The sequence below is a fragment of the Callithrix jacchus genome, chromosome 16 (assembly GCF_049354715.1).
Source record: "Callithrix jacchus isolate 240 chromosome 16, calJac240_pri, whole genome shotgun sequence".
Classification (NCBI taxonomy): Eukaryota; Metazoa; Chordata; class Mammalia; order Primates; family Cebidae; genus Callithrix; species Callithrix jacchus.
In genome coordinates this window covers 55066990-55090363 of record NC_133517.1, presented here as the reverse complement: position 1 = coordinate 55090363, position 23374 = coordinate 55066990, and the positions used below count along the sequence as shown (strand labels likewise).

General features: G+C 62.0%; 1 protein-coding gene across 21 annotated transcripts in view; it reads left to right on the top strand.

The window, feature by feature from the left end:
* Positions 1–23374, top strand: part of ADGRB1 (adhesion G protein-coupled receptor B1) — a 98281-nt gene that overhangs the window by 22150 nt on the left and 52757 nt on the right. For 9 of the 21 annotated variants that reach the window (XM_078353012.1, XM_078353022.1, XM_078353019.1 and 6 more), the window contains exons 3-17: positions 4190–4351; positions 5680–5790; positions 6195–6359; positions 6531–6695; positions 7749–7913; positions 8815–8979; positions 9221–9322; positions 10804–10910; positions 11066–11260; positions 11802–11870; positions 12504–12612; positions 16703–16846; positions 17339–17414; positions 17610–17712; positions 18996–19039. In XM_078353012.1, the coding sequence (XP_078209138.1) occupies positions 4190–4351; positions 5680–5790; positions 6195–6359; positions 6531–6695; positions 7749–7913; positions 8815–8979; positions 9221–9322; positions 10804–10910; positions 11066–11260; positions 11802–11870; positions 12504–12612; positions 16703–16846; positions 17339–17414; positions 17610–17712; positions 18996–19039 (1882 nt within the window). Of the gene's footprint in view, positions 1–4186; positions 4352–5679; positions 5791–6194; positions 6360–6530; positions 6697–7740; positions 7914–8814; positions 8980–9220; positions 9323–10803; positions 10911–11065; positions 11261–11801; positions 11871–12503; positions 12613–16702; positions 16847–17338; positions 17415–17609; positions 17713–18995; positions 19040–23374 lie in introns of those variants that run through there. The other 12 variants (XM_078353021.1, XM_078353018.1, XM_078353013.1 and 9 more) reach the window with 4 other exon arrangements.

The window sequence follows — 23374 nt, the reverse complement described above, 5'->3', positions numbered from 1 at the left end:
TGAGCATGGCAGAGGGAGAAGCAACAGCTGGGCTGGCATTTGCAGGGGAATCGGGACTGGAGTGGAGGTTGGAATTCCAGGTAGTCTCAGGGTGACGGGGAGCACCCAGGGGCTTGGGAAGGTGCCACAGCCGCCACTGTCAGGGTGTTTTGGCTTGGACAGGGGAGCCACTCTTTTTGCACAAGGGCCAATTTAGAAAAATCTAGAAAACAAGGAGGTCTCAGTCCCCATCGTAGACAACACCCATTTCAGATGGGGATGGCAGGACGGGCCCCACAGGAATGATGTGTTGGGCCCGCCATGCCCTCAGCCTGGCATCTCCTCTGCTCTGTGCCAGGACCATCCCACGCCTGCTCGGCTGCAGGAGAGGCTGAGAGTCAGGGCCTGTGTCAGATTCTGCTTCCGAGAAAGGTGGGAGAAGGGATGTGGAGCTGCAGCACACAGCCGGGGTCCAGCCCGGGCAGCCAGGACAGGCCCTGAGCCCTCAGGCTCGGAAACGGGCACTGTTCTCTGACCAGGGACCACCTGCCTGACTGAGAAAAGGAAGCAACAGGACCCAGCCAGCTCCGGGAGCCTCAATCCCAGAGAGTTGGAGCGGGGACAGTACCGGCTTGCAGGGCCTGCGTGCTGAGTGTAAAGGAGATGGCGCCTTGACAGGTTTAGGGGAGGCTCCTTGCCCTTCTTGGCTCACCGGGGAAGTGCCAGGTGGTGGGCTCGGCTTCTCAGCCCATCCTTAGATCCGCTGGTGCCTGCCTCTGTGGCTGGAGGAAGGGAGGCGGCCACTTGGGCCCCTCCTGTAGAGCTGCTAGCAGCAGGTGGGCTGAATTGGGCCACAGGGAGCCCCAGTTGCCCTCCAGGGCCCTCCCTTCCATGGCCCTCCCTTCCACATCCCTGCAGGGGAGCCTGGTCCAGGTCTCAGAGGAAGAGTCTGGGTGCCCCAGGACAGACCCTAACTGGGAGCCTGGGCTGGGGTGGGGCCGTCCCTGGAGCATGCTGTGGGTGCCCAGGATGCCCTAGCAGAGCAGGGCGGGAATGGCAGAACTGACCCTCCAGCCCAGTGCTGCCCAACCTGCTGGACTCGGGAGACCTCTGCCGGCGGTGGATGGAAGTGCACGGCTCCCCTCTGGAGGAGAGCCCGGAAGCTGAGGAGGCCCAGCTGGAGGGAGGGACACTGCCTGTGCCCCCATCCCAGCCAACTTGGGGTGCGGGATCTGGGGAGCTCACAGCCTTCAGTCTGGGGTGCCAGGGTGGGAAGGACACCAAGAGGCCCCTCATCAAGCACCCTCTCCCCTGGGTGGCCAGGCTGCCTGGGGCCGTTAATTGGCTCTATTCATCCCCTTAATGAGATGGAAATGAGGCTTCCAGACAGAGCCGGCATTGAGTGGGGGAAGAAAGGCGGCTTCTTTCCGGCCTTGGAGGGGCAGCCCACTCCCCCCGACCTGGCCACTGCTCCTCTGCTGCCCCTCACAGCCCACCGAGCTCAGGCACACTGTGGCCACCCAGCAAAGGGTGACTTGAACACCTCTGCACCCTGCACTGCAGACCCCACGGGCTCCATCCCGGCTAATTCCCTCTCTGGCACTGATGCCTTCATTGGACAAACAGTTATTGAGTGTCAGCTATATGAGGGGACACACATCAAAAACAAAACAAGAATAAAAATAGCAGCTACCATTTTCTTAGTATTCATTAGTAGCAAGAGTATGACCGAGACGGGGGATCAGTCTGCGGCTGGGATCGGGCTCTGTATATGACGGGATCAGGAATCCTCTGCCCAGGATCAGAGGTTAGTCTGTGTTGAGGATCAAGGCTCAGTATGTGACCAGGGTCAGGAATCAGTGTGTTGACTAAGATCAAGACTCAGTATGTGACCAGGGTCAGCTTGTGACCTGCATCAGGGCTCAGCACGGGTCCAAAGTCAGGGCTCAATATGTGAGCAGGTTCAGGGCTTGGCTTGTGGAGGCAGGGTGGTCCATCCTTTGGGCCAGTGTTCCTCTTCCACAGCCTCTCCTGATGTGCCCCCGCCCCTTCTCCCCCTACCACATCCTCACCACCTGGGTCACCAAGGTAACCAGCCCTGAAATGAGTGGGTGTTCTGGCAGCTGAGGCCTAACCTGGGTCTATCCTGAAAGGCTGCTCGCTGCAGTGGTTGTCATGGGAACCAAGTGGCATCCTCCGATGAGCCTGGCTTGGACACCCTCTCCCACCCACCGCCAGTTTCCACGTCACTCAGGGTTCCGCGTGGGGGCTGGGCTGGGATGGCGAGGGGGCGTCCTGGGACACACCACCTTGACCTGTTGCCAGGCCCGCCTCTCAGGGACTGTCTGCACTGTTGCCTCAGTCTCGGGGGTGGGATGCCTTCAGCAGGTGAGACCACTGAGGCCCGGAGTGCCTGGGCCCTGGTCAGTCAGTCCTGGCAGGAGGCCTTGGTCTGGTGGGGGGGGGGGATTTGGAATCTGACCACCAGTTCAAGTCCCGGTTCCTCTCCTTGTCCTGAGTTAGGGCATGTGACCAGGCAGCCACGAAGGGACCACCACCTGTTCCTGTGCTGTGGGCAGGTGCCACCCTGTCCCGCCCCTGCGTCCTGGAGGCTGTGCTTGGTCCCCCACACCCCCTGCGCTGTATGGCCAGGCACTGTGTGGAGGAGGAGGCAGCTCAGTTGCTGTGTGCCCTCAGCCAGGTGCTCTCCTCTCTGGGACCTGTGGGAGGGTGGCTGTGAGTGAAGGGAGAGGGTTCTGCAGCAGATGTGGGGGCCTGGAAGACCCCCCGCTCACCCTCTGGACCCCGTCAGGGAGAAGGAGGCGCCCACTCTGTTCACAGCTGTGGCGGGTCAAGCCCCTCCCCTTCGTCCCATCCCCTTGCCCCTGGCACCCCCTGCTGGCCATTCCTGGCATAGGCTGAGGGAAGCTTGAGAGGAGGATGGCCGGGATGGACTGGCCGGACGAGTCACCTGGACACTGTTTGCTGAAAATCAAAGTAGGGCCCCGGGAGTCAACTCTGACCCAAAGGACAATGTCCATGCACGGTCCTCCTCAAATCCTTTTTGGCTGTTTGCCTTCCCACTGGTCAGTCCTGGGAGGTCAGCTATTATCCTCGTGTTGTTAATGATGGGAGTGAGTCCAGGGAGGTCACAGAGGGACCATCGTCGGGGGGGCACCGAGGAATCCGGCGGCTGGTGCTCCCCTGGGGTCTCCTGCAGTCCACACTCCCACCAAGGGAGGTGGGGCCCCTTCCCTGAGGCTCCGAGAGGCCCGGGGGCCCTTTGGTGGGTGGGGGTGGCCTGCCCTTGTCCTGATTGCTGCCCCTGGGGCTTCCCTTGCTGTACCCGGGGTGGAACGACCAGATCCTCAGTGCTCCCCAGTGGCACCATGGGGCAGTGGCCCCGGCTCCATGGTGGGTACCTTCGTGGGGGCTGTCAGCTGTCTCCTTGCCACTTTGGCCATGCCAGGAGCAGGCACTTGGTGAGGGCTGCATGCCCTTTCCAAGTCACCCGACCCTGGTGCACTGGGTGTGCGTGAGCCCAGGCATCCGCCGACGGAAGGTGGAGGCCAGAGTGCTGGGCAGGAGGCCTGGACGAGGCAGCTCCTTCCCAGCCTCCTAGTGCTGCCGCCCCTCTGGCCCACAGACAGCAGTGGCCCTCTCCTGCTTCGCACACAGAAGCCACCCCTCCATGGCTACCCAGTGCTCCAGGACCACAGGCGGCCCAGGGTGTTCTTGGCCCTGGTGATGAGGATGGTGACCCTCCACTGAACCCATGTGGAAACAGGCTCTGATGAGCGGGGCCTGGCCAGAAACTGGATGGGACCTGGGGAGGGCTTCCAGGCACACGGGGAACAAGAGCCTTGGCGGCCAGGCCCCTCTATCCTCTGCCCATCAGCAGGATGCTGTGCTGTGAGGCAGCCCCGGGGTAGGCGAGGTCACCCCTTCTTCACGCAGGCAGCAAACCTGCCTGGCTGTAGCTGGCACACAGGGACCCTTCCAGCTCAGACATCACCTGAGCTCTCCAAAGGGAACCCGGGAGCTGGGGAGATTCCGGACCCCCAGGTCCTCCCAGGCCAGGCCTTCGACGCCACTGCGGCCCCTCCCCGGCCCGGCACGCCTCGGCTGTCTTCACACCCCACCACTTACCCTGTTCAGGCCACGAGCCCCTCTGCCCTGCCCTGATCCCTGCCCTCTGGTTTCCCAGCAGGTGGCTGGAAGCTGTGGTCCCTGTGGGGCGAATGCACGCGAGACTGCGGGGGAGGCCTGCAGACGCGGACGCGCACCTGCCTGCCCGCGCCGGGCGTGGAAGGCGGCAGCTGCGAGGGGGTGCTGGAGGAGGGCCGCCAGTGCAACCGCGAAGCCTGCGGCCGTGAGTGCGGGTGGGGAGGGGCGGGGCCGGAGCCCTGGGGAGGCGGGCCCTGTGAGGGAGGGGCGGGGACGGGGCCTGTGAGGGCGGGGCGGGCCAGAGCCTTGAAGAGGCGGGACCTGTGAGGGTGGGGCGGGGACGGAGCCCTGGAGAGGTGGGGGCCTATGAGGGAGGAGTGGGGGCGGAGCTCTGTATAGTCAGGGCCTATGAGGGAGGTGCAAGGGTGGGGCCCTGGAGAGGAGGGGTCTTTGAGGGCGGAGAGGGGGCGGGGCCCCGGAGAGGCTGGGCAAGTGGAGGCGGGGCCTAGAGCAGAAGGGGCCGGTGGAGGGAGGGGCCTAGGGGCGGTGCAAGGCCTGCGCGGGGCTTGAGGCGGAACCAGGGAGGGGCGGGGCCTGCAGTAAAAGGGAATAGGGTGGGTCTGGGCTCTGAGAAGCGGGACCAAAACTCAGGACTGGCCCGTTGGGGTGGGGACTAGCCAGAGGAGCAGTGGTTAGGACCCCGAAGCGGGTGGTGCTTGGGGCCCGTTGGGGTGGGGACTAGCCAGGGGAGCAGTGGTTAGGACCCCGAAGAGGGTGGTGCTTGGGGCCCTTTGGGGTGGGGACTAGCCAGAGGAGCAGTGGTTAGGACCCCGAAGAGGGTGGTGCTTGGGGCCCGTTGGGGTGGGGACTAGCCAGAGGAGCAGTGGTTAGGACCCCGAAGAGGGTGGTGCTTGGGGCTGCGTGGGACTAGATGGGGTATTTTTCCTGTCTGTGGATTGGGGTTTTGGGAGGGCATGCGGAAGGCTGCTTTGGGAGCCCTGGTCAAGCCAGTTTGCCTGCCCCAGCTGGGTGCTGCTTCCAGAATGTGTTTGTTTAATAAGGCCCTCTAATGGCCTCATGCATTTTTTAGCTGTTTTCATAAAGATAAATCACGTTGTAATGAGACTGTCATTATTTGGGTTGCTTTTTCCTTGGTGAACTTTTTGGGGGAGAAGAGCTCCTCTCAGGAGCCTGGGGAGGGCCCCAGGGCATCGGCTGGGCTGTGGGAGGGAGGCAGGGGCCCTGTTGGGTTGCCAGGCAGGGGAGAGCAGCTGCTCTGCAGGTGACCTCCGGCCTGTGGGTGATGGAGGCAGTGAAAAAGGGGTTACCGGGTGCGGGAGACAGAACCCACAGGAAGGGATCCCTGGCGGCCAGACGAGGACTGGTGCCACGCTGGGCGCTCTGGTCCCTGGCTTCCCAGCTGCCCAGTGGGGCCAGGTGGCCCAGTGCTGGAGGGCTCAGAGCACTGTGGCCACAGAGAGAGATGACGGGGGCAAAGTGTTGCTCTTTCGCTGACCTGAGCCCGTCCTGCAGCCGCTGGGCGCACCAGCTCCCGGAGCCAGTCCCTGAGGTCCACAGATGCCCGGCGGCGCGAGGAGCTGGGGGACGAGCTGCAGCACTTTGGGTTCCCGGCCCCCCAGACCGGTGAGCTGCCGGCAGGGGGTTGGGCAGGACTAGGGCTTTGGGAAAATACTGTAAGTTGACACCACTGCTAGTTATGAATAACGTGCCATAACTAGACTAACCCCTTAGGTGCAGGACTCTCGTTTCCTGGCTGCCTGGTGTTAGGGGAACTGGTGTGAGGTGAAGAGGCCTGTCCCTGGCCAGACCCCAGAGGCCCAGGGATGGCACAGGCTGGCCCTCAGAGCTCACAGCCTTATAGGGGAAAGGGCCAGTTCTTGAGATCAGCCTGCTTCGAAGGCCCGGGGGTTCTGCCCAGCCCCTCTGCCTGCTCCCCAGCAGGGTGGCCCTCCAGCTGTGGGGTCCGGCCGAGGTCTGACTGCAGCCCGATGGGCAGCAGGCCTGTGACACTGTAGTGGGGCCTGCAGGTGACCCAGCAGCTGAGGAGTGGTCCCCATGGAGCGTGTGCTCCAGCACCTGCGGCGAGGGCTGGCAGACCCGCACGCGCTTCTGCGTGTCCTCCTCCTACAGCACACAATGCAGCGGGCCCCTGCGCGAACAACGGCTGTGCAACAACTCCGCCGTGTGCCCAGGTGGGTGGGGCCTTGGGCTGGGGCAGCAGGGGGCCAGGGCAGTGGGGGGTCAGGGCAGTGAGGGGTCAGGGCAGTGGTAGACCAGGGCAGCGGGGAGCCAGGGCAGTGGGGGGCCAGGGCAGCGAGGGGCCAGGGCAGCAGAGGGCAGCAGTGCTTTCCATTTCTCTGCAGTGCATGGTGCCTGGGATGAATGGTCACCCTGGAGCCTCTGCTCCAGCACCTGTGGCCGTGGCTTTCGGGATCGCACGCGCACTTGTAGGCCCCCCCAGTTTGGGGGCAACCCCTGTGAGGGCCCAGAGAAGCAAACCAAGTTCTGCAACATTGCCCTGTGCCCTGGTAGGTGAGAGGGAGGGCGCAGGGGCTGGGAGGAAGGGAAGAAAGGGGAGGTCACAGCGGGTCTCTGGCCAGGCCCAGGATCCCAGCTTTGCCCACTCCAGACCCACCTCAGGGTGCTCAGAGGTTGGAATCTCAGACTGGGTTCAGGAAAGAGATGTGATTTTGGGGCATTCCCAGCCACGTTTCAGGCTGCGTGTGGGTGGTGGCCCCCAGGGTGTTCCCACCCATGTCACAGCCTGCGTGTGTGGGTGGTGGTCCCCAGAGTATTCCCACCCCTGTCACAGGCTGGGTGTGGGTGGTGGCCCCCAGGGTGTTCCCACCCCGTCACAGGCTGAGTGTGGGTGGTGGCCCCCAGGGTGTTCCCACCCATGTCACAGGCTGGGTGTGGGTGGTAGCCCCGGGGGTATTCCCACCCATGTCACAGGCTGGGTGTGGGTGGTGGCCCCCAGGGTATTCCCACCCATGTCACAGGCTGGTGTGGGTGTTGGTCCCCGGGGTGTTCCCACCCATGTCACAGGCCGGGTGTGGGTGGTGGCCCCCAGAGTATTCCCACCCCGTCACAGGCTGGGTGTGGGTGGTGGTCCCCGGGGTGTTCTCACCCCTGTCACAGGCTGGGTGTGGGTGTTGGTCCCCGGGGTGTTCCCACCCCTGTCACAGGCTGGGTGTGGGTGGTGGCCCCCAGAGTATTCCCACCCATGTCACAGGCTGGGTGTGGGTGGTGGTCCCCAGGGTATTCCCACTCCCGTCACAGGCTGGGTGTGGGTGGTGGTCCCCAGGGTGTTCCCACCCCTGTCACAGGCTGGGTGTGGGTGGTAGCCCCGGGGGTATTCCCACCCATGTCACAGGCTGGGTGTGGGTGGTGGTCCCCGGGGTGTTCCCACCCCTGTCACAGGCTGGGTGTGGGTGGTGGCCTCCAGTGTGTTCACACCTATGTCCCAGGCTGGGTGTGAGGCAGTAGCTCCCCGGGTGCTCATACCTACATACCAAGCCAGGCACTGGGGTCCTGGGTGTTCACGCCCACTTCGTGTCCCCTTCCTCCCCCGGGCCGGGCAGTGGATGGAAACTGGAATGAGTGGTCGAGCTGGAGCGCCTGCTCCGCTAGCTGCTCCCAGGGCCGACAGCAGCGCACGCGTGAGTGCAACGGGCCTTCCTACGGGGGCGCTGAGTGCCAGGGCCACTGGGTGGAGACCCGAGACTGCTTCCTACAGCAGTGCCCAGGTCAGGGGTGCGCCAGGCGGGGTTGGGGGGCACCTAACAAGCAGGACCCTTTAGGGAGGAGACAGGCCCCACCGTGGGGTGGGAGTGACCGTGGGCCCTGGCATGTGACTGAGAAGGGATTGGGGTGCACAGTGGGGTCTGGGTGTTTGTGGGGGAAGTAGAGTGTGGGGTATCCATGGAAGAAAGTGAAGTGTGGGGTGGCCTTGGGGTAGTGGGGTTCACAGAGGGACTTGGGGTGTCTGTGAGGGAAGTGGAGGGTGGGTGGCCATGGGGTAGCGGGGTGCATAGTAGAACTGTGGTGTCCATGGGAAAGTGGAGTGTGGGTGGCCATGGGGTAGTGGAGTGCACAGTGGGACTTGAGGTGTCTATGGGGAAGTGGAGTGTGGAGTGACCATGGGAATTGGGGTGTCTGTGGGGGAAGTAGGCTGTGGGTGGCAGTGGAGAAGTGCAATGTGGGGTGCACAGTGGAAACTGGGGTGCCCATGGGGGAAGTGGAGTGTGGGGTGTACAGTGGGAATTGGGGTGCCTGTGGGGGAAGTGGAGTGTGGGGTGCACAGTGGGAATTGGGGTGTCCGTGGGGGAAGTGGAGTGTGGGGTGCACAGTGGGAATTGGGGTGTCTGTGGGGGAAGTGGGGTGTGGGGTGGCCATGGGGTTGTGGGGTGCACAATAGGGCATGGGGGGTGGTGGGGTTGGCTGCACGTGGGTGTTTGCTTTATTTTGTATCCAGCTGATGACTGGTTTCTCCCCTTCTGGTCTGAAATGCCCTTCTCCTGCCTTTCTGCCCCACACCCTGGGTCCCTGCATCTCACTGCTGCATGGCTCTGTGTGGGTCCCTGTCTCTGTGTCCCCGTGTCACTGTGGCTCGTGGACTCTGCCCTCCTGGTCGCCCATGCCCCGCAGTGGACGGCAAGTGGCAGGCTTGGGCATCGTGGGGCAGCTGCAGTGTCACATGTGGGGCCGGCAGCCAGCGACGGGAGCGTGTCTGCTCTGGGCCCTTCTTCGGGGGAGCAGCCTGCCAGGGCCCCCATGATGAGTACCGGCAGTGCGGCACCCAGCGGTGTCCCGGTGAGGCCCCTTCCGCCTGGGCTGGGCTGGGCTGGGCTCTGGGCTGGGCTGGGCACTGCGGAGGGCTGGCAGTGGTCAGGTGGGCTTGGTCTCGGTTGTCACCCACATGGCATATGGGGGGGGTCCCATCCTGTCCTCATAGTGATGCCCACTCTTGGCACCCTGTGGGTCTGGGCCTTCCGGAGCCAGCTGCTGGCTCTCAGTGCCCCTTCCTGAACCCCTGTGCTGCGCCCCTTGTCAGAGCCCCATGAGATCTGTGATGAGGACAACTTTGGTGCCATGATCTGGAAGGAGACCCCAGCGGGAGAGGTGGCTGCTGTCCGGTGTCCCCGAAACGCCACAGGTGAGGGCTGGAGAGCACGTGGTGTGTGGGGCTCCCATCCTGTCCTCATGGTGATGCCACCTCTGAGGCACTGTCAGCACAGGGAGGCAGCCCAGACACGGAGCCCAGACGGCCTGCATGTGCTGGCGCGGGGCAGTGGGGCGGCAAGCCCAGGGCACCAGGTAGGAACTCTGCGGCAGCAGAGGTTCTGAGCACTCACTCCCTAGGGGCTGGCCCCATGCTCAGCCCTAACACAAGACATCCATGGAGCCTCAGCAGCCCAAGAAGTCACCACCACTTACAGCTGGGAAACTGAGGCACAGGGAAGTTAATGCATGTGCCCTGGGCCTGCAGGGACAAGAAGAGGAGGTCTCTATTGAATGCCAGCCCTAAGCAGGGAGACTCCTGAGGAAGGGGCTCCCGCACTATGGGTGGGCTCTTGGGGAAGGGACCAACTGTCCTGGGGCAGCCTCCTTCGCCCATCCTCCTGTTTATAGGAAGGAGTGCAGGTATTTTATGTCCAACAGGCCGAAGGCAGGGAGATTGGGAACCCAGGCTCAAACTCTGGCTCTGCCCTTGTTTGCTGTGTGACATTCAGAAATGGACTCATCCTTCCTGAGCCTCAGCATTCTCGTCTGCAGGATGAGGGCAGCCGGGGTTCCTCTGCTCGGAGGAGCTGCTGTGGGGAGGTGTGGGGTCGGCGATGGGGACCACGTGTTGCCAGCTGAGGCTGCCGCTCCTCCCTTGCTCTCCTGATGACAGAACAGGGAGTGTTCTTGGTAGCAGATTGCAAATGCTGAGAGACAGAATGCCCCGCGTGCACGTGGCACGGTGGCGCACCCCCCTGACCTTTGTCCTGTGTGTGTGGCTGGGTCTCCTGGCGCTGCTCATTTTTGGCATCCTCTGAACCGGGTTCTGCATCCAGGCCCATGGCTCTCATCAGGTGTCGGGGCCTCGACAGATCCCGGTAGCTGTTGACACGCTGTGTGCACTCAGCTATCCCTGTTTCTCTGATGTCCTGGGAGTGAGCTCTGCGTCACAGGGTGTGCTGTGTTTAAGGCTGTTGTTGCCTTAATGCCCATGGCACCCCGAGGCTGCCCCTGCGTCTCCGGGCCAGGCCATGGCCCCTGCAGCCCTGTGCTTGCAGCCAAGTGGGGGCTGGGGTTCTTGCTGTCTCCGGGACTCTGGGTTGGTTAGAAGGGGCTCTGAAGGAGTCCATGGCTGAACTCTGAAGCCCCTTCTTGGCCAAGAGCTCCACCTCCACGCAGTGGGGTCCCTGAAGGCTTAGCTCCCGCCAGGTCCTGAGTCCACGGGGCAGGTGGCGGCTCAAAATGTTTGAAGAGAATGAGGTCCCCGCATGTGCTCTGCTCTCGTGGGGCCACGGGCAAGTCCCTGCTTCTGGGGGCCAGAGGGTCAATCCAGAGGGTCTGCTGCCAGGGCCAAGGGTGGGATTCCTGGGCCAGTCAGTGGGTGTCTGCCTGAGAAGGGGGAGGTCTCCCCAGGACTCATCCTGCGACGCTGTGAGCTGGACGAGGAAGGCATCGCCTACTGGGAGCCCCCCACCTACATCCGCTGTGTTGCCACTGACTACAGAAACATTCAGATGATGGTGAGGCCCAGTGCCAGGGGTCCCCAGTCCCTCTCCAGCCACCCCGGGCACACGGGCTTGGACCCTGCAGAGAGCCCTCAGTGTGGGAGGTCCTGGGTGGCCGCCTGGATGTGTCCCACAGACACGAAGGCACACACCCACTGCGTCTTCCGCAGACGCGGGAGCACTTGGCCAAGGCCCAGCGGGGGCTGCCGGGGGAAGGGATCTCAGAGGTCATCCAGACGCTGGTGGAGATCTCCCAGGATGGGACCAGCTACAGCGGGGACCTGCTGTCCACCATTGACATCCTGAGGAACATGACGGAGATTTTCCGGAGGGCATACTACAGCCCCACACCTGGGGATGTACAGGTGGGCTCCCTGAGGATGGTCCTGGAAGAGGGTGTTGGGAAGGTGTCTGGGGAGCCCTCCTGGACCCCAGAGTCAGGTCTTGACTGGCCACAGCCCAGGCCCTAACCTGTGCCATAGGCTGAACCCTGACCTTCGTCTCACATCACACACTGACCAGGGTCAGGGCTTAATGGTCACACGCTAAGCCTTGAACCTGGTCACGCTGAGTCCTGACCCTGGACACAAGCTGAGCCCTGGTCCTGGACACATGCTGAGCCCTGACCCTGGTCACATGCTGAGCCCTGGTCCTGGACACACGCTGAGCCCTGATCCTGGTCACACTGAATTCTGACCCTGGTCACACGCTGAGCCCTGGTCCTGGTCACACTCTGAGCCCTGATCCTGGGCACACATAGAGCCCTGACCCTGGACACATGCCGAGCCCTGATCCTGGTCACATGCTGAGCCCTGACCCTGGTCTCACTGAATCCTGACCCTGGTCACTGAGCCGTGATTGTGTGCCCTGTTCTCTGTCACGGGCTCTTCTTCCTCTTGTTTCCAGAACTTTGTCCAGATCCTTAGCAACCTGCTGGCGGAGGAGAACCGGGAAAAGTGGGAGGAGGCCCAGCTGGTAGGACCTGGGGCCCCCACAGTCAGCAGCCTCAGGAGGGGTGCAGCCAGCTTGTGGCTCCTGGTCTCCAGCCAGCCTGGGGTGGGGCCCCGCTGGGTGCTCTGGGTTCACATCCTAGGATGGCCTCTTGGGCTGGTGTTGGCGGTACTGAGGAAGCTCAGCGTTCCCAGTCTGCTTCCTCATTTGTCTAAGGAGCTGTCATTTCATGGGGCTCAGCAAGGAGGTTCTGGAAAAAACTGAGCACATGGGCATGCCGAGGCGGCTGGGACGTGGAGCCTTCCTCATGGCGGGGAGTGGGCAGTGCTCACTGCCCCAGGCTGACCTCCAGCCAGCCACCACTCCTGTCCCCGGGCAGGACCTGGCATGGGAGCTGTGGGTATCTAGAGGCCCTTCCCCAGCCGGGGTCCCCCATGGGCAGGGCACAGCAGCCCTTCTGGGCATCTGTGTTCTCATTCCCAAAGTGGGTCCTCAGAGGTCACCAGCCCCGGTTCCTCAAAATGTTAGGAAATGGCTGATAAGAAAAGGAGGGATGGGGAAGGGAAGGAGGCAGGGGCTGAGGGGCAGTGCGGCAGGTCTCAGCTCACTGAGCTCTGGCTTGCGGCTTCCTCCCTGGGCTTCCTCCCTGCCCCCCAGGCGGGCCCCAACGCTAAGGAACTGTTCCGGCTGGTGGAGGACTTTGTGGACGTCATTGGCTTCCGCATGAAGGACTTGAGGGATGCGTACCAGGTGACAGACAACCTGGGTAAGCCTGCCCACCCTCTGCCATCCCCCATGCCTGGCTCTGAAGCCCTGGCCGGGCCTTCCGCCTCAGCGTCCTCATCTATAGAGAGGGAGTGACCAGATAGCCTCTGTGGGCCTTCCCGGCTGGCTTCTCAGATGGATGCTGTTTTCAGTCTCCTGAGGGCTGAGGACGTGACCTGGGCGAGGACTGGACACAGCCCAGGGACCACGGACCTGGGAGCTCCATTCTCCAGCCAGTGCCTCATGTGCACCCACTGGGGGCTGGGCTCACGCTGCCTGTCACTCCCGGTGCCTCCCTGTGGAGCGTTAGAATCGGGCTGTGCAGCTCACACTGTCCCTGCTTCTCAGCCTCAGCAGTGCCTTGGCAGAGGGGCCTACTCTCCACCCAGCTCCATGGTGTCAGTCCAGTCAGTTTCCTCATTTCTAAAATGAGATGGTAACAGTGCCCACCTCATAGGGAGGTAGAGACTGACGGGGTGAGTGAGCGCCTGAACCTCGGGCAAAAGCTGGCTGTCATTACCAATAAGCACAGGAATTCTATTTAATGACTGTCACCACGGTGCCCTCAAATACCTCTCAGAAGCCACATTTCCCAAACTTTCCCTGTCTTGATCAGAGACTCCCTTGAAGTAGAGGACCCAGGAGTGGGTGCTGGCCCCAGCTGTGATCCACAGAGCACCAAGGAGGGAGCGTGTCGCCTCCCCTGTGGGGATGCTTAACCTCTAGTGATATGACCAGGATCAGCTGAGCTGTGGCAGCACACACACTCATGCTCTTGTGGCAGCAGGCACAGAACTGCCCTGGGCTGGATAAACATCCCTGTGTTTCCTAAGCTGGGGGTCCTCAGTCCTGGCACTGCCTTCTGCCCTCAGAGCTCAGGATTCCAGAGGTCAGAGCTGGGTGCGCCTCTGAGGCTGGTGGGACCAGCTCTTCTCTCATAGGTGGGAAAACTCAGGCCCAGGTGCTGTGGGAGGTCACCAGTGAGTGGTGTCTGCATGGCTCCAGGCTGGCTATCCTTGGGTTCTGGCCCAGCATCACCCCTCTGGGGTGCTCCCCTTCCTTCCCTGGCCTCATATTCTGGGTGAGATACAAGTGGCCTGGAGAGGGGAGGGTGTCTGTGTGGCCACATGGGGAGTGGGTGTAGGATCGGCTCTCAGCCCTGCTGGCCCACGACATAATTGGTGGCTACCTCCCACAGTGCTCGGCATGGCCTGGGGCCTCAGAGTGGCGCACATACACTTCCAATCCTGAGCACCCTGGTGACCCTCCATGCTTCATAACGCTGTCTCACAGCGTTTCCTGGTGCTGTCACTGAGGGGTAATCTATAAAGATGAGAGGTTCTGGAAGCCAGGAAGTTCAAGATCACAGCTCCAGCTCCGAGTGAGCGCCCTCCTGCCTCAATCTCAGCATGGTGGAGGCAGCGCATGTGACACAGCTCTTCCCATGAAGCCATGAAAGCCATCCTGGGGGCCCACACTCATGACCTCCCAAAGGCCCCACCCCCAAGTACCATTAACAGATGAATTTGGGGATTCAGTTTCCAGCACATGAACTTTCACAGGACACATTCGAGCTGTAGCACGCCCCAGATGCCCTGCGCGTCCCGTACAGCCCACTCACCCGCGCTCAGCCTCACTCACTCCCAGGACCCTGCTTCTCGGCCCATACCCCACCCCTACATCCCTTCCTCACTGAGAGTCAGGAACTAGAAGCCAGTGAGAGTGCCTTCCCGTCGCACCTCCTTATACCTACTAGATGAAATAAATAAACCCTCCCGACCGGCGAGCTATGGGCCCCAATGACACCAAGGCTGCCAGTAGACCAACTATGAAGGCATGAACTCTGACCCCTCCAGCCAGCCTAAAACCCAGAGAACTGCCATGGCCAGGGTTGGTGACCCAGTGGCTTCACCAGTGGAAATACCCATTTCAGTATTAATCTCGTCAGAAGCCGCTTGGCACTCTTGAGGTGCCCCATCCCCAGGCCTAAAACAGACACAGTCCAAGGACATTTAAACAAAGCAGCCCCCACTTCCCTGCGACCAGGCCTGTGCCGCAGGCAGCATTCAGATGTGGCTGGTGGAAACCTATTGCGCGTGACCAAATCCCACTGCGGCACGTCCAACACAGATCGACGTCCCTGTTGTGACGTCACTGGGAGGCTAACTAGCACTCACCTTTTACGTTAAAGACTGAAGTTAGGTGCGGTGGCTCCTGCCTGTAATCCCAGCAATTTAGGAGGCTGAGGCAGGAGGATCACTTGAGCCCAGGAGTTTGAGACCAGCTTGGGCAGCGCAGTGAGACCCTGTTTCTGCAATTTTTTTTTTTTTTTGAGACGGAGTTTCGCTCCCGTTATCCAGGCTGGAGTGCAATGGCGCGATCTCGGCTCACCGCAACCTCCGCCTCCTGGGTTCAGGCAATTCTCCTGCCTCAGCCTCCTGAGTAGCTGGGATTACAGGCACGTGCCATCATGCCCAGCTAATTTTTTGTATTTTTAGTAGAGACGGGGTTTCACCATGTTGACCAGGATGGGCTCGATCTCTTGACCTTGTGATCCGCCCGCCTCGGCCTCCCAAAGTGCTGGGATTACAGGCGTGAGCCACAGTGCCTGGCTCGCAATTTTTTTTAATTAGGCAGGCATGGTGGTGTGCCTGTAGCCCCTGCTACTAGGGAAGCTGAGGCGGGAGGATCACTTGAGCCCAGGAGGTTGAGGCTGCAGTGAGCCACGGTCACAGCACTGCGCTCCAGCCTGTGTGATAGGCTGCCTCTTAAAAAAGAAAAAGGCAAACTTCCAATTTTTCCGCCGTGAAATGCCTCAACTAGAAGCATCAACATGACTTATTGGGATTATTTCAATAATTCTGCCACTTTTCATCCTGTTCCAATGAAAGATTTCAAAACTCGCCCCTTACCTGGGCACACCTGCCACAGCCCGTGCTGGCGCTCGTGACCAGCCCCTCAGTGACCCTGTGTCCGGCCTCCCAGCCCTTCGCATGCTGCAGCGTCTGTCTGCTGGGAAGCTGTGGTAGCGGGTGGGGGCAGACAGACGCTGACGCATGGACGGGTAGCCGGCACAGTTCCTTTGTCCTCACTCCTGGTTCTGTGCTGGTCCCTCCTGCACCCCCTCCCGAGTGCCCACCCAGTCCATATGCCCTCTGCCCTCCATTGGGGCTGCCAGTGACATCCACAGTGCAAACCCCTGTGCTCGGCCCTCCATGTCGCCGCTGCATTTGATGCTACTGATACTCCTGCCCCATCTTGGGCTGCCTTCTTGAGGCTCCACTGGGGCCTGTGAGGGCTGAGACCATGGCCCCAGGGCCACGATCCCACCAGAGCAGTGGTCCCTGCCAACAGTGGCTTCCACCCCAGTGGCACTTCCTCAAACTGTCTAGTTGCCCCCAAACCTGCTGCCTCGTTCCCATGATCCTCCACCCTGAGCTCAGGGCCCTTCCGCACCCCCAACGCCTTCCTTCCCAGAGTGGGAGGGAACACTGGGTCTCCTCTTCCACGGCAGCCTGTGCTGCCTTTTGCTGTCTGGGCCCTGAGGCAGGGCCGCCCCCGCCTGCCTTCTACAGAGAGAGGGGAGGTGGGATCAGCTCATAGAACTGGAGGGCAGCTGGGATCCCCTGTCCTGGGAGGGAGTGGGGGGTGCAGAGGTGGTGCCTGGTCCCTGTCCCCCAAGGACAGACCCCAGACTCTGCCTTGATCACCTTGTGGGCCATGGAGGATGAGAGGGACAGGCCCCCTTCCCACCACTGAGGCTCCAGCTCAGCAGGACCAGGCCCGGCCCAGGCCAGCCTCTGCCTGGTGCTCCTTGCTGTCCCTGCTCCTGGATCTCACCAGGGTCTGGGGACAAGGCTCACCTCAGGAGTGTGGAGCCTGCACAGGGGCCGGGGTGCAGGGAATTGGTGTCTGTACCTTGGGGGCTGGGGCAGATGGCCCCCACACGCCTCCCCAAGCCATGGGCACCCTGTGGCATCACGCTGCACTGCCAGCCTGCACCCCACTCCTGCAGCTGAGGCCCCGCCTCATTGGTGACTTTCCCTCCCTCTCTTTCTCTCTCTCTCACCCCTTTGCCCCTCTACCCGCAGTCCTCAGCATCCATAAGCTCCCAGCCAGCGGAGCCACTGACATCAGCTTCCCCATGAAGGGCTGGCGGGCCACGGGCGATTGGGCCAAGGTGCCGGAGGACAGGGTCACTGTGTCCAAGAGTGTCTTCTCCACGGGGCTGGCAGGTGAGGGGCTCTGGAAGTGGGGTAGGGGCCTTCATGAGAGATGAGTGTCCCAGAGTCAGATGGTCGCCACCTTTCTGGAGTCCAGCTGCTGCCTCAGAGTCGGGCAGTTCTCCAGGGGGTCCCCTTTTGCAGGAAGCCCTCCTTGCTCTCTCTGAGGCCAGGGCCTTCGGATCAACCCTGAGGTCCAGGCAGAGGAGTCAACATGACCTACCTCGATTCAGGGAGGGATGGGGAGCCACAGGTCCAGGAAGAGAGCCGTGTCCTGCCTGCTCTCAGGATGCCCCAGGGAACAGCTTGGTCTCCCTCTTCCCACCTGGGATTCAAGCTGTCCCCCCAGCTCCCTGGCTGCATCGCTATGTTCTTGGGTGGCGTGGGCCTCACCATCCTCCTGGATATGACCTTTAGGACGGATGGTGGAGCCAGGCCAGGCTGCCAAGTCTCGCCCTGGCTGTGGGGACGGTGGGCCGGGGGTGACAGTGCACTTTCTTCCAGAGGCTGATGAAGCATCAGTGTTTGTGGTGGGCACCGTGCTCTACCGGAACCTGGGCAGCTTCCTGGCCCTGCAGAGGTGGGCAGTGCAGGGCAGGTGGGGTAGGCAAGACCACAGCCCAGAAGGGGAGGCCAGGGGGCCTGGGGAAGTGTGGATGATGGGCTGCGTGGGGAGGATGGCGAGGCGTGCAGGGACCCTCCAGGGCACCTCGGGAAGGGCCGGGAGGAGCCTGGGCTGGGCGGCCTCCCCGATGCTGCTGCTCTGGCTGCACAGGAACACCACGGTCCTGAACTCCAAAGTGATCTCCGTGACTGTGAAGCCCCCGCCTCGCTCCCTGCGCACACCGTTGGAGATCGAGTTTGCCCACATGTACAATGTGAGTGTTGTCCGCGTGCACACTCCGGTGCCTGCAGAAATGCGTGTGCACAGATCCTGTCCCAGCCCTCAGCCACTGAGCCTCCGGGGCCTCCTCAGAACAGGTCTAACCTGCGAGAGCTGCTTTTACCCCTGAATTATAGGTGGGAAACAGGCTCAGAGGCGCGTGACTTGCCCAGGGTCACGTAGCAAGTTGACCTGGTGCTGAAACCCCATCCGTGCCTGACTCCCCACCTGGGCTACAGCCGCTCTACCCTCCAGCACCATTGGTCTGGTGGTTTCCCTTCTGAGAAACGGAGCCTGTCCCCTGCTGCCTGGCCCCCTAACACCTGGCCACCGAGAAGTTGGGGGTGCAAGTGCGCCCTCTGCCGGCACCGCCAGGGTGGACGCCAGACCTCGCCTGCAGGGCCCCGGATTTCAGCAGGAGAGCGTTCTCCCTCAACTCCCCAGGCCTTCAGGTCACCGCTGCTGTGTGGCCCCAGCCAGGTCCCAGCTCTGCTCCTTGGAGTTCTCCAGAGCTCTTCGTTGGGCCTCAGGGGAGGAGGGGCCGAAATGCCCTTTGGAGGGGCTGAGAGCCAGGGCCCCCAGGGCACATGTTGCCTGCATTACCACACCAGGACCAGGCAGTGCCAGGTCTTCAGGCTAGGGCTGTAGGAAGCCATGGGGGAACCCAGGCCCATCCTTTCCAGCTGCATGACCTTGGGAGAGTTGTTCAACCTCTCTGTGCCATAGTTCCCTTCCTTATCAATTGGGAACAGTAGGGCTGGGTGAGGACAGAGTCTCACAGCCGCTCGGAGCAGGCCGACACTGAGTACCACTCTCAGGAGCGCTGGCCCCCCACTCTGCTGTCACAGACCCATCTTGGCAATGCCTGTCAAGGCTGTGTCCCAGCAATGCTAGCAGGATGCCAGAGCAGCACAGGGTGCTTACAGAAGCCACTGGTGCCTGGCTGACCCTGCTCATTAGGCCCTGGGGAAAGGGTCTTCCCATCACCCTGCTTCATGCTGGGAGCCAGACTTCAGCCACTCTGCCCAGCCCAGCCACTGGACCTGGGCTCTCGGGGGGCAGGAGCTGCCCAAGGCCACAGGGGTGGTGGGGGCTTGAGCCAAGCCCAGGTGACCTTAGGCCACTGCCATCTTCACCCTTGACTCAGTTTCCCCTCTCAAAATGCAGTCTGTTAAGGGACGCTCACAGGCAGCACACTGTGTCTGGGTCCCAGGGTGACCTGAGGGTCGGGGCTGGTTTGGGCAGTCAGGGCCCTGACTCCTCTCCCGCCTCTCCCAGGGCACCACCAACCAGACCTGCATCGTGTGGGATGAGACGGATGTGTAAGTTCACTTGGGGGTCTGGGGTGGGGCTCGTGGGAGGCTGACCCAGTCGGGGAGGGGTGCAAGCTTTAGGATGCGACTGCCAAGCCCCTAGCTGTCTGTGTACCCTCATGGGACTCCCTGTCACCACCTGTCACTCACTGTCTGGCTCTGGAGCCCACCAGGCCACCTCCCACCCCCTCCCAGGGAGGTCCACAGTTTCAGGAGGAGCAGGCATGGGATTCCAACCCCAGGCCCAGTAACGGGCAGGCGTCTTGGCCTGACCCCACCCCAGCCCCATGCCTACCGCAGGGGGATATCCTGGTATTCAGGTCTGCAGGTGGGTGCCAAGCGCTGAGGGGCTGTGGGAACCGCGATGGCAGACCAGGGCAGCCTGGGGTGGGGCTGGAACTTCAGGTTCATGGGATGGGGGTGTGGCATGGGATCTTCAGGCTCGTGAGATGGGGGTATGGCCTTGGAGTCTTCAGTGGCCACATGTCCTGTGCCAGTTCCTGGCCAAGCACTTGTCGTGTGCCGGCTGACCAAGGAGCTGCGGGCAGATGAAGCAAGTTCCATGCCTCACGTGAGGTTCTGCATGGAGCAGTCGGGCCGTGAGGTGCCATCTCAGAGCCCTGGCGGTGTGCCAAAGTGGGGCCATCCTCCCGAACCGCGAGGCAGAGACAGCGATGGGAACCTCACCCGGTCAGAGGAAGAGTCTGTGTAAAGGCCCGGAAGTGCCGGCACCCAGGGCTGAGCTAGGCCAGAACATGGGAGATGGATGGAGCAACGGCAGCCGGGTCCCGACATGCGGCTCCAGCCTGAGGGACTGCCGTGCTTTGGGGAGAGTGTGGTCAGGGAGCTGGGTGTGTGGGACCCACCCCCATCTCCTCCAGAGTTGCTCCTCTGGCTCCCTCAACCCCAGTCCCCCTGGCTGCTCTGACATCACCAGCCCCAGGCCTCCCTGCACCACCTTCCTGGCTGAGTGTGTGTGGTCAGCGTGGCCACCAGGGTGCCAGTGGCATGGGCCACGGTTCCTTGCATGGTGGGTAGTGCAGTGACAAGTGTGTGTCCTGGGAGCAAGGGAAGGCTCTGCCAGGGGCTGGCATTGGAGAACAAGGCTGTCTGGCAGGGAGAGGGAGGCAGCCGGAGCAAGGGCAGGGAGGCTGAGGGCACAAGGAGTAGGGAGCTGGCCAGAAGGAGCGGGCAGAGGCAGACAGGGGCACAGGGGAGGCCGAGGCAGGGGAGGACAGTTAATGGGGGCTGGGTGTCATGACTCTCCACCTACCCATGACCCTCCCCCCACCACCCATCCACCCACTCCTCCTCCCCCCACCTGTTCTTTATACCCACTGCCCACCACCCATCACCGTCCACCCACCATCCATCACCCATCCACACACTCCACCCACTACCCATCCACCCATCGCTCATCCTCCCACTCCTCTGTTCGCCTGTTCTTTAATCTGTCCGCCACTGCCCACTGCCCACCCCTTCCTCCAGCAGTCACTGCCCTCTGACAGGCACTATTCTGGCAGGTCCCAGCCCTCAGCCTCCTCTCCCCAGTGAGGAGGGACGGGGAACAGTGTTGTGATGGCGGGCCATGCATGGACTGGGAAGGGAGGTCGGCAGGGACTGGAGGCAGGCGAGCAGGGGCCTTTGCCCGCCTCCCAGGGGAGGGGAGCTTCTGGCAGGGGCCTGGCCAGCTCGGCTCTGCACGTGAATGTCCAGAGACGATTGTCGCAGGGGAAGGAGCAGCAGTGCAAAGGCCTCAGGGTGGGATGGCAGGGTCACGCCGCGCCTCCCGCCTTCTCTGCGCCCCACACGAGACTCTGCTGTCTTTTCTGCCTGGGTCTGTGGTTGGCAGCTGGGCTGGGGAGAGCTGAGTAGCCTGCAGCCCTGGGAACCGAGCTCTCTAGCTCTTATAAGGGTGGAAAAAGAAAATGCAAGAAAAAAGCCCCCCTTGGCTTTGCATCTTCAGGGGTTGGAAGCGCGGGGGCTGCAGGTGGTTCCATCTCACCCCGGAAGCCGCAGCCCTGCCACCAGCACAGGCCCCTCCCTCAGTGCAGAAATGCTCCCTTTGGGCTATTCACTGGCTGCCGCAGCTCTGTGTGGGGGGAGGGGCGTGGTAGCGCCCTGGTCCACTCAACCAGCCGCTGCTGGTGGCCTTCGGGGGCCTTCCCTCTCTACCAACATAAATGCCAACGTGACCAGCGTCCTCGCGTGGACGGCTCCCCCCAGGCTGTCTGAAGCCTGTGCAGTCAATTGCTTTGCTTTTTTCTTCTTGTGCTTTGGGTTCTGGGGTGCATGCGCAGATCTTGCAGGGTTGGTACATAGGTACACACATGCCATGTGGTTTGCTGTCACCATCCCCTCGTCACCTACATCAGGCATTTCTCCCAATGTTATCCCTCCCCAACCTCCCCACCATCTGCCATGCCTCCCCTAGCCCTCCGCCCACCGACAGACCATAGTGTGATGCCCCCCCGTGCTCTCATTGTTCAGCACCCGCCTATGAGTGAGAACATACTGTGAGGAAAGCATCCCCTTTAGCCTTCAGGGTAGCAGACTGTGAGGGGACTGACCAGGGAGCTGGGACACGGACACTGCCCTGGGGACCCAGGCTGTGGCTAAAGAGGACATGCTGTGTGGCCTTTGGCAGACCTTGCCCTGGGACCCTCTGGCCAGCGTCTGCCTGCTTTTAGGTAGGGGCAGCAGGATGGTGGTGAAGTCCTCAGGGTGCTTGTCCACATGGCCTCCATCGGCCCTAAAAGTCACAGGTGTGGGGAATGCCTAGGACCCACCAGTCACGCCAGGAGCTCCACTCACCCCGTCATGGGCTGCATGCGCTGAGTGCTAAAGTCTTGGTGCCCGGGGCCAGGGCTTCGGGACAGGACGGGAGGTGGTGCCGCTGTGGCCCGAGCAGTGCCTGGCAGCGCTGTGCCGAGTCGCCTCTTGGGCCCTTAACCCTACCCAGACCCTGCCCCAGGACCTGCGGCCTGTGCTGAGGCCCTGAGGAGCCGAAAGCACAGTAGAGTGAGGGAGGCCGTCCGCTCTGCACCTGGGCAGGCCATGGCTGGCAGGGAGGGATTGGAGCTGACCTTGGTCCCCGTCCTCCTGCCCCTCACTTCCGCTCCGCTCTCAGTTGGATGGCACCTCCCTTGACTGCTGCAGGGGCCACTCCTTGCCCTGTGAACTGTCTCAGAGGAGCTGAGTTTCCCAACTGACTTGAAGTGGAGACCATGGGCAGGGGCCCAGGTCTCTTCCCACCAGGGCACCAGGGGACCGGGTCCAGGCTGGTGTGGGCCTGCGTCCATGTGTTCTTGGATAAGAAAGAGTCCTATGCATCTGGAGAGGGGTTCTGTGTGTGGGGAATGCAGTGCCTTGTAGGGGGAGGGGAGTGGCAGCCATCAGTCACCATCAGCTGAAAAGCAGTGAACTCTTAGAGCCATACGATTATTCACAAGTGAACTATGATTCTAGTCACATGTAAAGCCCAGATCTGAAACTCAAACTGAGTTTCTACTCTGGTCACACACTGAGTTCTAATCCTACTCACTCACTGAGCCCTGATCTTGGTCACAGGCTGAGCCCTGAACCTAGTCACATACTGAGCCCTGATCCTGGTCACAGGCTGAGCCCTGAACCTGGTCACATGCTGAGCCCTGATCCTGGTCACAGGCTGAGCCCTGATCCTGGTCACATGCTGAGCCCTGATCCTGGTCACAGGCTGAGCCCTGAACCTAGTCAGTCACATGCTGAGCCCTGATCCTGGTCACAGGCTGAGCCCTGAACCTAGTCAGTCACATGCTGAGCCCTGATCCTGGTCACAGGCTGAGCCCTGATCCTGGTCACATGCTGAGCCCTGAACCTGGTCACATGCTGAGCCCTGATCCTGGTCACAGGCTGAGCCCTGAACCTGGTCACATGCTGAGCCCTGATCCTGGTCACAGGCTGAGCCCTGAACCTGGTCACATGCTGAGCCCTGATCCTGGTCACAGGCTGAGCCCTGAACCTGGTCACATGCTGAGCCCTGATCCTGGTCACAGGCTGAGCCCTGAACCTGGTCACATGCTGAGCCCTGATCCTGGTCACAGGCTGAGCCCTGAACCTGGTCACATGCTGAGCCCTGATCCTGGTCACAGGCTGAGCCCTGAACCTGGTCACATGCTGAGCCCTGATCCTGGTCACAGGCTGAGCCCTGAACCTGGTCACATGCTGAGCCCTGATCCTGGTCACAGGCTGAGCCCTGAACCTGGTCACATGCTGAGCCCTGATCCTGGTCACAGGCTGAGCCCTGAACCTGGTCACATGCTGAGCCCTGATCCTGGTCACAGGCTGAGCCCTGAACCTGGTCAC